The following is a 12,843-nucleotide window of genomic DNA, read 5'->3' on the forward strand; positions in this document are numbered from 1 at the left end:
CCAAGCAATTCACAAAGTGTTGCTGTCTGTCTGAATGTGTCTTTTTTAGTAGAAAGGAAATTCTTGGCTTGATTCTGAAGGTGGATGGAGTTGAGGGGCTCTGTAACCCAAGGCAAAGCAATGAGAGGATATAAAGGAAATATCTTAAAACAAATGAGAAATAAGCTTTATTTACTCAAAACTGCAGTTCCTTCGCTCGGTTTATAAATAGCATTCCATCTTTAAGCAGTACAGGTTCTTCTGAGATAGCTGTGATTTTTCATGCAGTAGTTTCCATGCTCATGTCAGTGCATGAATAACAAATAATAGAATGGGTGGGGAGGAAGTTGATTCTAATGTGACTTAAAGCATGCATGCATCGGCCTCAGCGATTGGCTGTTTGAAAAGAGCGATTTGCTGTGCTGTTTGTTTGAGCCTTGGGTTGTTTGGTGTTAATCACCATCCAGTTATGAATACAATTCTCTAGTTAGGCTAGTGAATTAGACTGTAGTTAGTGCTGGGTTTTTAAACATACCTTCAGTGAGCGCTTGAGTTAAAAGGGGAGGGATGGGATTGTTCTTCGTGGTGATACATTAATGGCACAGAGCAGTGTTCCACCTGTGGATGTGATGAAGGTAAGGTTCTTATGTTGAAGAGGACTGAAAAACTGAGACATCGGTAATTATAGCTACAGTTTCTTGTATACTTAAAAATGAATTTCCTGATGTACCCTTTGCAGTGACTGTTCACTGTGAAGTGTCACACGTAATCAATGGGCACAGTGTTTTCACCACTAGCTTTTTCGGTATTGTTTATGGCATAGGTTCTCCTAAATTTGGAGTAGGAAGCCTTTTTGGTTTGCTTATAGCTTATGATGCTTTTCTTTTTTGGACTTCTGTTGGCAGTTATTGTTTACAATATTCTGTCTGTGAACAGTGTAGCAAAGCTACAAAGCAGCAGAGGATATTGCTGAATATTTGAAAGTTAGGCACGTGAAAGGGAGATGTCTGTCAGCGTCTGTTATCTGGTAACATAAGGTGAGGGCTGATCTCTGTGTTCAAGGATGTTAGGAAGGACTGTATCTGTACTGTAACTGTTACCAAACGTTTTTGCTGAAGTTAGGAGTACTTTTGAAGTTGGCACTGAACGCGCTGGGGCTCAGGTTGATTCTCCTCCAGTTGGAGGCAGAGAGTTATGCGGAATAAGGGCAAAAGTGATTTGTGAAGACAGGGTAGGATTCCAGTTTTCCAAGCTTTTACATGAAATTTAGAAACCAAGAAGCTTTCTTACTTGTCATGCATTCTTAAATATTTCCATTGGGAATCAGCACTGCCTTTGTGTTCGGCGTAAGAAAGGATGTTGGCACCGTTGATTGTGCATAATAAGAGAACCCTCAGTGTGAGAAGCTTAATTTTAAAATTCCAGTCCAGCAAGAGGTTTGTGCACCTCCTGTAGCTTGCATGTTTTACCGCTTGGGCATTCAGAGAGCATTAGGAGTTTAAATTATTGTAATTCAGACATTTATTCCAGTCATCTGTTCTGGTGTGTTTGGTTTTTGTTTGTTTGCTTGCTTGCTTGTTTGCTTGTAATCATTCTCAAAGAGTTCTGAAATTTTTCTTCCTACACATTTCAGTGATTTTTCCTGCATATGTTAAAGGGAAAAATATCTACTTATTCATTTGTTTTAGGGCTTCAGAGGAAGTCAGGAAGCATAACATGAGCTGTGGTTGTTATCTTAGACCTAAAGTAAAGGGTTAATGGCAGCTCATCAGGTAGTCACAAGAAGAGGTGGGCTGATCACTGAGAGGGGAAAACCAGGCAGAAGTCGTTGCTCACTCAGAACCAGGAAGCAAAGAGGAACTGGAAAGACCTGTTGTATAAAGGCCCTGGGTTATATCTGGTGCAAGTGGAGGTATTAGAGCTGCCTAATGCCGGAAGCTGAGCGCAGAGGGTGAGGAGCTCTGCCTGAGCTCATCTGTCCTGCGAGTGAGAACAGGAAAATGCTGCTGCGGGCACACTGCTTCCATCCCTGACCTCCTCTGATATCTGAACTGCCCTCCCCTCAGCTTCTTTAGCTCCTTCCTAATGTTGAGAGGAATAAAAAAGGAAAAAAAAAAAAAAAAAAAGAACAAGTATTACATAGCATGCTTTTAATTGGTGGTAGTGAGGATGTGGAGAAGTGATAATAAAATGTTACACTTGAACAGGTGGAGCACTTTATTTTGCAATAATCTGATTTTGTTTACCTTACAACTACTTCAGTCAAAAGTACTGATCCAGTACATGCATCCATGTAGAAGCTAGTATAATTCTCAAGTTCATTTGATTTTCTTCAGGTGATCTGAAAGACTGAAGGGAGGGCCGTGGGTAAATACTTGAACTGTGAGTGCCCTAAGGTGGTGCTGGTGCCTCAAGGGAGGATTATCTCACGGTGGGAAGACTGGGGCCCAAAGCAGAAGAACCTGCCGTTTTCCTCCTCATTACACAAGCAGCTTTTTTTTTTTTCATGTCTTCTGCCTTAGTGTACCTTTATCTCACTGCAGAACAAGGAAACCTGTGTGTCCAGCCATTCTTCAGGTTGGGTGGTGTGCAGGAAGAGACAATAAACTGGGACTTCTTTGCTGCTTATCTGAGTGAGCACAAACAGCTCTGGAGGGAGCCAGTCTCTGGTAGGCAGGTCCTGCTGAGTGCAGGAAGTGACCCTGAAATGACAGAAAGACTCCATGGGCATAGGGGACGAGCCAGCAGGGAGGTGTGCTGGGTGGATACGTATCGTGTGAAGGCAGTGGTATCCTCTCCAGGGCAGTGTGTGCTTGGGCCAATTGGAGCTGGGTACCCTGAACCTCCAGGTTGATGGTGGCAGAATGCAGGGGAAGGACTGCGGTGTGCTGCATGTGTTAGTTCTTTTTTGCTGTGTCAAATTCAGCACATCCCTTTCACCTTCATTTCAAGTAGAAGGAAGTTCCTTTCTCAGATGTAGCAAAACAAACCATCATAGAAACATGCAGTTTCTCATTTGCAAAATAAATGATTTCAAGTTCTCTTGGGTCCACATGGAAAAAGTACTCCACTGTTTTACCGGATGCTGTGTTCTCCAAAACATCCCATTTTTAAATGGCTTTTTCTTAATGATCCACAGCTGAAGGCCCTTCCCTGTACTCTTGGCAGCCTGTGCAGTCCTTATGGGGTGGAACAGGATCTTTCTTTCGTCCTCAGAAAGAGTATTAATCCTGCCCATATTTAAGTGAATCCAGGATTACTAATCTGTTGAAAAGCTCTGCTTTTAGTTTTTACAGATGATGTTCAAAACATCTGATAGTTGTATTCATGTTATCAGAAAAGTGCTATATGTTTCTGGTATCCTCAGAGGTTCCTGAAGAGATTCATTACAGCAGTATTAAATTATTGCGGTCCTCATTAGTAGAAATGAATCAAGTTCTCTTAATAAAATGCTAATTTTCTTGTTTACGTTCTCTATTTCTGAACTAATGACTTTTAAATACTCAGCATTTGAATTTTCCTTTCTAGTGGAATAGTAAAGTGTCATAATGACTGTAAAGTAATGTATAATGAATTTAGAGCATTTAGCTATTTACTTTTCCCACTGTTTTCCTAGTAAAAGCTGCTTAACCAGTCTGTTTGATGATCTTTTTTCCCTCTTCGAGCCATCCTGGCTGATAACTGTTGAGAAGCAGAATTCTTGGGAGGAGATTCCAACATGTTTTAAGTTAACTTTTCATTAGCAGTATAATTGAGAGGCAGACGGGACTCCCTGAGTGTTCTGAAACGTGCTGGGTAGCTGGGAAGCCAGCTGTATGGAAAAACACCTGTTTCAGAATTTACTGTTTGTATGTGTGTGTGTATTTCCATCATTTATTTCACTCCTTAAGAATCCAGCTTTGTGTAGGCTTTCTGTCATTTCTTTTGGAGAGAGCTTTGCATGTTTACATGTTTATCTAGGTAATATGAGGTAAAAATAAGAGACTGCTGAATAAGCAGAAAGCAGTGATAAATGCTGTACCTATCACCTGTTCTGTGTGGTGCTTTCTTACTGGAGTTGGAGCTTTAAATATATAACATTCTCATGCAAGAATTTCATTACATTAAAAAGTGTGTGAGAAAAGTTGCTATAGCACCTTACAGCCTAAAATCTGGTTAATTTGAATTAAACCCTGGGCTTCCTCTTGCATGGGAACAAATATACTGGAAGTTTCCTCATTTGAATACATTAAGTATGAGGCACAGGCACTCCTCAGTGCAGCAGCTGAGAAAGAGTTACTCAGCTAGGTTACTTTTCCAGTTGTGACTAAGGGGCCCATTAGCAGCGTCCGGAATGAGACGGCAGCACCTAGGTAAAAATAGATGGCATTTGGAGAAGCTGGGGGCTGTTTTGGAGACCTTCAGCTGCGGACTGAGAGATTGAGACAGAGGCGAGCTTCAGGAAGGAGTATTACAGATATGAGTGTGGAAGAACTCCATCAGCAGGCAGAGGTAAGGCAAGGATAGAATGGGATCGATACCCAGACTGAAAGGGCCTCTGATGTGGGAGGAATGTCTGAGCTGGGTTTTTCACTCCCATCTGATAGGAGGGATAATGCTAGCATTGATATTAATGTGAAACAAGAGGTAATGTCCTCTACATGACAAGAACCAGCAGAATGGGTGTAAAGCTTGCTAGATTTTTAGGTCTTCTATTAAGAATTGATACTGTAGTGATCTGTCTGAGGAAGGAACAATGCACATCAGAGTGCTGCTTCAGTAGGTTCACTTGAAGGTGATTAGCTGGTACGAAGAGACCAAGTAATTGAGTGGGGTGGTGACCCTAATGGCATGAGATTATATTTTGCTTTCCAGCCTTTGCAGTTATAACTTAGTCTTATCACTGTAGCAGGTTCAGTGGTCTTTCTATGTCATTCCTGTAGGATGCTGAAGCTTCTATTAGTGTATTTTAGAGCTCTTGTTCTTCACCAACCTGTGCTGACTTAGCTGCTGGGGTTGGGAAAGAGCCATCTGTGTGTGCTATGATACAGTCTGAATGTAACAGAGAGAATGTAGAGTGCTGTCTGCCTTATTAGATAAACTTCAGTCCAATGCAATTATTTTAAATACTCATTTTTATTGAAAATGGCGTGCTCTCCTTGTCGCTTAATAATGTGTTAGTGAATTAGATATTTCATGACAAATAAAAAGGCAAGAAGGGATGTACCCAAACTCTTGTTTTGTAACATCTTGCTAAAAAGTACTTCATAAAAAACAGGCAAAGAATGTGTGCAAGTTGAGAGTTCTGGATAGTGATGAACCTGCTACTCCAAAAGCATATGGGCAAGGTGGAGAACACATTACACCTGTATTCATGTAGTCAGAAAAGAAAGCATGTTTGCTGTACAGTGTGTGCTTTCTTGATCAGTGCTTTTTACTTGTAAAGACTCTGTAAAAATATATTTCAAAGATGTTACTAATTCATCAATAATCAATAATTCATCAATAATGTATTGATGAATTTGAATGTGGATAACTATACTTACAGTAAGGTACTTTTAGATTTCCCTAAGTATACACTGGCAAAATGCATGCTTTTCCTGTTGAGCTTTTCTCCATTATTTTTTTAATGGAATATGTGACTGATGAGATTGCTCTGCCTTTACATGATTAGTAGGCAGTGAACTTTCTGCCAGTTAGAGCAAAGGTGTAATGGCAGTTCTGGTGAACTGATGTAACACTGACATTGGCATCCTGTCCAAACTGAAGACAAAAGGAGCTCAAATTTGCAATCACAGTATGTCTGAGGAAAAATCCTGTTGATAAGCTAGTTTACAGTTTATCATCTTCAGTGTAGGAGGACCTTAACTAATGAGTGGTTTGGGAAGAGTTAGAGAGAAAGTAGCAGTTGACAGTGGAGAGCAGTGTTTGGTAACCACAGAGGAGAGATTTTAGTTAAGTATATTTAATGCCTCTAAACAGTTATGTCTTGTTAGTATTTATATTGGTCTAAACTGAAAAGGGTCTGCAGAGTGACTCTTGTTGTTCAGCAGAGTGATTCCCTTAGCTGTATTAGTTACATGACATAGCCTTGTCCATGTAGTTCTCACTTTGCTCCAGCTTCTTTATGTATCTTAAGAACTTAATACAAAACTCAGTATTTGATGCGCTGCAGATATTTTTATGGTTAATGCACTGTTGTAGACTGATGGGCATAATGCAGAGGTGCAGAATAATTTCTAGTGGAATTCACTTCAGGTGCCAAGGCCCAGTGATTGTCAGACATAATTGTCTGTGCCATAGCTGATGACATTCTGAGGGGCAAAAAATACTATGACTGATACACAGGCAAGCAAGTAAATATCCTCTGCCCAAAGAAAAAAGCATTTGTTTATCTAGCATTTTCAGAAGGGGTCAGAGGTAGAGATGATATGGAGCAAACTTCCATGAATGTGATGGTAGTGCACAGCTGTGATAAGGGTTGTTCTTTAAGCAATTACAAATATTCAGAAATGAGCTATTTGCTTTCTAGAGCTTTGTGATAGGGAGATAACACATGTATTCCTTTTGGTATTCAAGGAACAAAAACGTTACCATTTAAAAGACAGTAAAGTGTCCTGATGTTCTTTTCTAAGTTTTAGCAGAAACACATCATTTTGGTATAACAGAGCACTTAACTCAAAATGGGAATGGTAATTACCTGTAAATGAGTTTCTCACATGTGGTAAGATTATATTTTTGAAGAGATAGCTGATATTACACACAGAAATACGTAATAATAATACCAATGATGTAAAACATCCAGCACACCATGGTCTGGCTCATTAGGTTACTGGGGAATATAATTTACTTGTCATTTGTTCTCCCTCTATTATTTAATTGTTCCAGATCTGGAATAATCTGAAGAGGGTGCTGTAGGAAAGTCGAGTATGGGGATATATTTCTGTACACTAGTGTATGAGGGACAGCCCTACAGGAATTGCAGAAGCAAAATAAAATAAATCACATTTATTTCTTTATTTTGTTATTGAGACTGATCTGCTAGACTTGGCAGTATGAGAAGGGGCATTCCCTTAACTCAGCATCTTGACTGATTTGAGTTACTGTCATAAGATGTTCAGAAACACATTCTGAGCCTTACAGATATCTGTGTCTGAAGGGTAGCTGGTGTAGTCTAAACACTGGAAAGCCTTATGCAAGGAAAATATCTTGAAAAAGAATGATGTGGTAACCTCCTTTCTTGACAAGTAGACTGAGTGGATTGCTTGTGTATGAAAAGCCTTCAGGTAGCGTTTTGGAGTAATGCTTTCTGGTTTCATGGTTGGCAGAGACATCAGGACATGCCTTTAGGTTTTCCTGTGCATTGTTGCAGCTCGGATGGGATGTAATGAGGCTGTGTTCTTAGTGCTAAGGAAGTGTGGATGAGCAGTGGGCTCTGTGGATGGCCTTCCTGCAGGGACGCTGCCACAGGAGCATCTCCCCCTGCAGCTTTCGTGTGCTTTTGGCATAGCACTGGATACAGTTGGCAGTGTTGGTTCTGATCTCAGAGGACCTAAAACTCACGCCTGTAGATGCTAAAACTGGTGTTTAAAAGTTAAAAAAAAAAAAAAAATGAATAATGAAGGCCTAACATGATGATTTTGCTCTTCTTTTGTGCTGGAGCTTCAGCAAGAAAGAGGGAACCTGTGTAAGTAGTTGGGCTTTCAGAAGGGGTCCTTTTGGATACTGTAGAATGAATTCTTAGCTTGTTTCCGCATCTTCCATCATGACTTCGAAGGCTGTTTATTGAATCTGATCATTTTCTTACACAAATATACACATCTTACACATGTGCAGTTCCATCAAGTTCCTCTTCCATTACACATATTGCTCTCTCTATGGAGAGAATGAGAGTGCAAACACGTGATGGGCAGTCTGATGGCTGGAAAAAATACCATGAGACTAAATTAGTGCTAAATTAGTGCTGAGTAGAATATGCTCTTGGCTACATGGATGCTACCATGGAATTTACATTTTCAGGGTACAATTAAACTCTTCTAGATGTGTAAGTAGAGTAATATAATACTATATTTTTATATGTATGTTTATTGTTTAACTTAACAAATGTAGACGTTTTAAAATACAAGCCTGAGTTCTTGCGCAGTGGGGTGAATGTAGAGGATAGCTCTCACTTAAACACTCTTTTCACTGGAGAATGTACTTCTGTGACTTCGGGAATAATGTATGAGGTTGGTATAAAGCAGCCCATTTGGGTGGAAGTTATGTTTTGAGTTTCTTCTGCTCTTGGGTCAATGTTTTGTTTGTTTTTAAAGTATGTAGATGCTGTAGAGAAACTCTATGGTTTGAGCCAAGTGAGTATTGCATATTTTTATTTGAATCCAGAGCAGTTTCAGAGCAATTAGGAAGCCAGTTATAATTTTTGCACTCTTAGAAGACACATAAAATGGAATACCTTGTACAGCTATGTAGCTTTATCGTGATTGCAATATGTACTTAATGTACCAAATGAAGTCCCATGCAAATCCCAGGTTGTCTTGTGACCGCAGTTAGAGTGGAAGTTAAGACTGCTGTGACTTGTATATTCAGTGATCCTGATAGAGCAAAACTTCTCATGTCATGTAGTAATAAAAATCGTATCTGATAAGAATCTTATCAAAAGAAGACAATAATCCTCTTAAGGATTCTTCTGTCTTAGGTCAGCAGCAGGCAATCATCAGTTTTTTGCACCGGTGTTCCTAAATAGCCTGGAATTTACACACAGTTTTGTGTGGCTTTTTTTTTTCTTCCTATTTTTTTGCTGTTCAGGGATCCTAGAGAACTTGTTGGTTAGAAGATCCTAATCCTTCCATTTTCTGATATTTGTCATTAATAAATGATGGAAAAAAAAAAAAACCTGGAAAGTTGCAGCTGCAGCATTGACCGTCACTTTCCCTAAAATTAACCAAGTACTGCGTGAGAGTCAGGCAGTTACAGCGTGGCAAAATGGGAACAGTGAGCCAAGACGTGTCTGGATTGCCCTTTGGAGTACCAGTGCTGTGCTTAAAACTCTAGGAAGGGGTGGAGGATGACAGTGGTCCTACGGACAAGTTGGGCAATTAAAAACAAACACTTGAAAACAGCCTGAAGGACTCTTTATTGATTTTGAAGGAAAAGAATACAGCAGGAGCAGGGTGACCCAGTGGAGCCTATAGTTACTGTTGTGTAGCTTTGCTCTACCTCTGTAATTTGAGAAATCACTTGGAAAATGAGTTTTGTGTTTGTTTACGCTGTGCTCCTGTCTCAGGTATTTGTTATACCATTGAGGGTAGAGGAGCTGAGTAATTAGAAAGCGTTTTGTTGCTAAGTTCAGCTTATTTTGTACTTGCTATACCTGTAGCTTTTGCTGTTTAAACATACTGAGTTTAAACTCTGTGTATTTAAAAAAAGGTCTGCTGCTCTACTTAATTTAAACTGCAGCTCTCTGAGTAGCAGCTGGAAGAACATACCTGGATGAATCAACAGGCTGGTGCCCTGGTGCCTAAAATGAAAAGAAATATATCTTGTAGGTGGACATACATTCATTTTTACATAAACGTAGAAAATAGAAGTTGAAGAGTGTCTGGTTTTTCTTTTTAAGAATATTTTAAAATCCATCCCATGGTTTGTTTGTTTGTTTTTTTTCCCATTTCCTTTTGCAAAGAACTAAAAGTGAAGCAGCAATGTGTGTCTCTTACCTCGTCATGGAAGGCTAGGCAGGTGTGTGGCAAACATGTCCTGACAGTTTCTTTAATACCTCTGTGTGATGTTGTCACATGGCAGGACAGCCATGGAGAGCTGCTCTCTTTGGTAATAGCTCAGCAGATCCAGCAACTCTGACTCTAGTTTTAAATGAGGGTTAGCTTCTACTTTGAAAGTGCAGTTCGGTAATAATCTACTTAACACAACTAGCATGAACTGTCTGAGCCAGTGTAAAAGAAACTTGAGTCAGCTCAGGAAAATTGGCTTCAGTAATTCTTGGTGTTTCAGCAAAATATTTTTGTCTTATTTGGGGATTTTATGCCACGTATTCAATGTAGGAAATTGAAAGAACATGTGTTTTTTGCCAGCCCTTTTTACCCCCGTTAAAAATAAGTAAATAAAATTATTGTTTTTGAAATTCCATTAAAAATGGGGAGAGACGGAAAGCAGGCCACAAAACCCTTGATCAGCTTGGGGCTTAAAAATAAGCGTTCATTTCGTGACCAGGTGAACTTAATGCAAATAGTGTAATGAGGTTGTTAAGGATGTCACACAGTGTTAGGAACCTGGAGATACATAGTTGCTTAATCACACCCAGCCCCTAACCACTAATTCATTCACTGTGTCTGTTTTAACACTTAGAGCTCCTGCTTTCCTTTTGGAATATTCTGCTCCATTAATTGCATTACCTATTCACCACATAGTGTCTTCTCTCTGTCTTTTCCAAGACTATAGCTCATATATTACCTCATTTCTTTTCTCTCTTGTCCTTTCAGTACTTTGTTCTTGCTCTGCCACCTTTGGCTTCTTGCTCTCTCCCTTTCTCTTACTACTCACAAGTTGCTTTGCCATTCTTCTATCTCTTTTGAAATTTTTTGGTAGAATTCCTCTTCTACCATCAATTTTTCTCTAGAATTTGTGTCACTTGAATCTTCTTCTGTACTTTCTCTGCTGTTGTCTTTGACCAGCATTGGTTTTGGCTCAAATGTAGTTGTAGGCATACTCTAACTGTCTTGGATTACTTTGCTAGTCCAAACTTCCCATTCATTGCTGAACTAATGAGAAGGTGTTGAAACATGTTGTCAGCTTACTTAAGGAAGAAGGCATTGCTACATGATTATGAAGAGGCATGGTTCCTCCTGCATGGTGATTACTAGTAACAGTGTGAGGGTTATTACATACTGAATACCTTGTGAGTCACTGTGTTTCTGTGGGACCTAGAACAGCAATTTGATGTACCTGAATACCCTGATAAGATTGTTTTCCATTAAGGTGTTCATGTGTTCTGAATTCTGTCCACCAAATATTTCCTCGATTACATATCATTATCTGAAATGTTTCATGTAACACTGCTTCATAATGGTTTCATCATGTTAATTTAGTGATGCATAAGAGTACCCAGACTTGTAGTACGTAGAGCACTTTGGAAGCTCTCTGCCTGCTTTAGAATGGCACATCATCAGTGTGTGTGTACATCAGTGCCGTTCTTTTGCAACAAATGCAGATGTGGTAGTATTTGGCTGTGCTTTGTCAGTAGCTTTGGCAACTGAGCTTATAGTAGTGGTCCGCTTCCAAGTTGAAGGATGTCCACAGCACAGCCACCACTGGCGTAATGAGTGGTGGGAGGAGCACGTGCTGATCACTGATTGACAAGGTATAGCCTAAAGGCATCTTTTCGTCCAGTCCTATCATAGCTCAGGACTGATCTGCATTGGTGGATGTGAAGAGGCTTGAATTGCAGCATGCACCATGCTCGTTGTGGAAGCAGGCAAAACATTTAATGGAAGTTCCATAAATATCTTTTGTTGAAATTCTTCTTATTGTCAGCTTGATTTTAGTCCGCGGTCCTGTAAAGAAACAGCAACCATTCATCTGTGTAGTCTACTAAGGGACTGAAGTTCTTAATATTTAAATGCATGAGGCTGAATATTGATTAATATATTAAAAAGTGATATAAATTTTTTTCAATGTATATGACTCAGAGTGCCTCTATAAGAATTATCTCCCAGAGCTTGTAATGCTGTCTCATGCACATTCAAGGCAATCACAGCAAATACTACCTGTAGATTGACACCGCTTTTAGACTGCCTGTCTCAGTAAATGCTGAAAGCCTCAGTAAGATGATCAGTGACTATCAGTGTTCTGCATGTGCTGGAAACAGTACGTTAGTGTTGTGCTTTTCTTCTTCTGTGTCTTCACTCATGAAAGTCTCCTTGAGCTTGTGGCACTGCATTTACTGCCGTGTGCATAATGTTGGTACTGGTTATTTGGAACACAGTGCCCAGCTGCTGCCCTGCCTCCGTAATTATTAAGTATAGAGAACAGACCGGGGAAACAGCTTTGAAAAAAAGCCCCTATTATAAATGAATTATTACTGACTTCACAAAGCCTTCATAAGATTGACAGCCAGTCATGAAAATTAAATGAATGTAATCAGCAGAGTGATTACTTTTCTTAAGAAGTGTGTGTAAGAAGGAAAACATTTGTACTGCTTGGCATCGGGAAGACCAGAATTCCACTGTGAAAAGTGGCATGTAGAAACATGGCCGATTGCTTGCCAGGTGTATGTATGACAGGACCTTTGCTCAGCTAGAGGTTTGGGCTTGATTTTGGTAGACCTGCTCTTGAAGTGATCTCTTCAAAGGAGACAGTGGGCTTCTAAATTCAACTTTGCAAGTTTTGTTTGAATGAAAATGAGAAATTTTACTTGTTATAGAATAAAAGTTTCATAGTGACCATAGGTATGTGCTACCAACAGTAATCCACTAGGAGCGGGAGTTATACCTAGAGCAATTTGATATATTATATCATAGAATCACAGAATGGCCTGGGTTGGAAAGGACCGCAGTGATATCGAGTTTCAACCCCCTGCTATATGCAGGGTCACCAACCAGCAGACCAGGCTGCCCAGAGCCACATCCAGCCTGGCCTTGAATGCCTCCAGGGATGGGGCATCCACAGCCTTCTTGGGCAACCTGTTCCAGTGCATCACCACCCTCTGTGTATAGATGTATATTTTTAAAATGAATAAATGTTCTGATAATACATACGTGGGTGCAGGGTAGCATTTATGGACGTACTGTGTTTTTACTTAACATCTTACATGTAATCTGTAGCATTTATCTTGTTTAATTCTACGCCCTCATCTGTCTTTGGTCTGACATTTCC

The 12,843-nt window shown here is 39.9% G+C and overlaps 1 protein-coding gene across 7 annotated transcripts in view; it reads left to right on the forward strand.

The window, feature by feature from the left end:
* Nucleotides 1–12,843, forward strand: part of PPP2R5E (protein phosphatase 2 regulatory subunit B'epsilon) — a 73,085-nt gene that overhangs the window by 23,151 nt on the left and 37,091 nt on the right. The window contains exon 1 of one of the 7 annotated variants that reach the window (XM_046942450.1): nt 519–4,470. The exons of 4 other annotated variants lie outside the window; for them this stretch is intronic. Coding sequence is in view for 1 of the 3 variants with exons in the window: in XM_046942449.1 (XP_046798405.1) it covers nt 7,999–8,002 (4 nt within the window). In the remaining 2 variants the exon portion in view is untranslated. Of the gene's footprint in view, nt 1–518; nt 8,003–12,843 lie in introns of those variants that run through there. 2 more of the 7 variants (XM_040701595.2, XM_046942449.1) reach the window with 2 other exon arrangements.

The sequence above is a fragment of the Gallus gallus genome, chromosome 5 (genome assembly GCF_016699485.2).
Source record: "Gallus gallus isolate bGalGal1 chromosome 5, bGalGal1.mat.broiler.GRCg7b, whole genome shotgun sequence".
In the NCBI taxonomy this organism is placed as follows: Eukaryota; Metazoa; Chordata; class Aves; order Galliformes; family Phasianidae; genus Gallus; species Gallus gallus.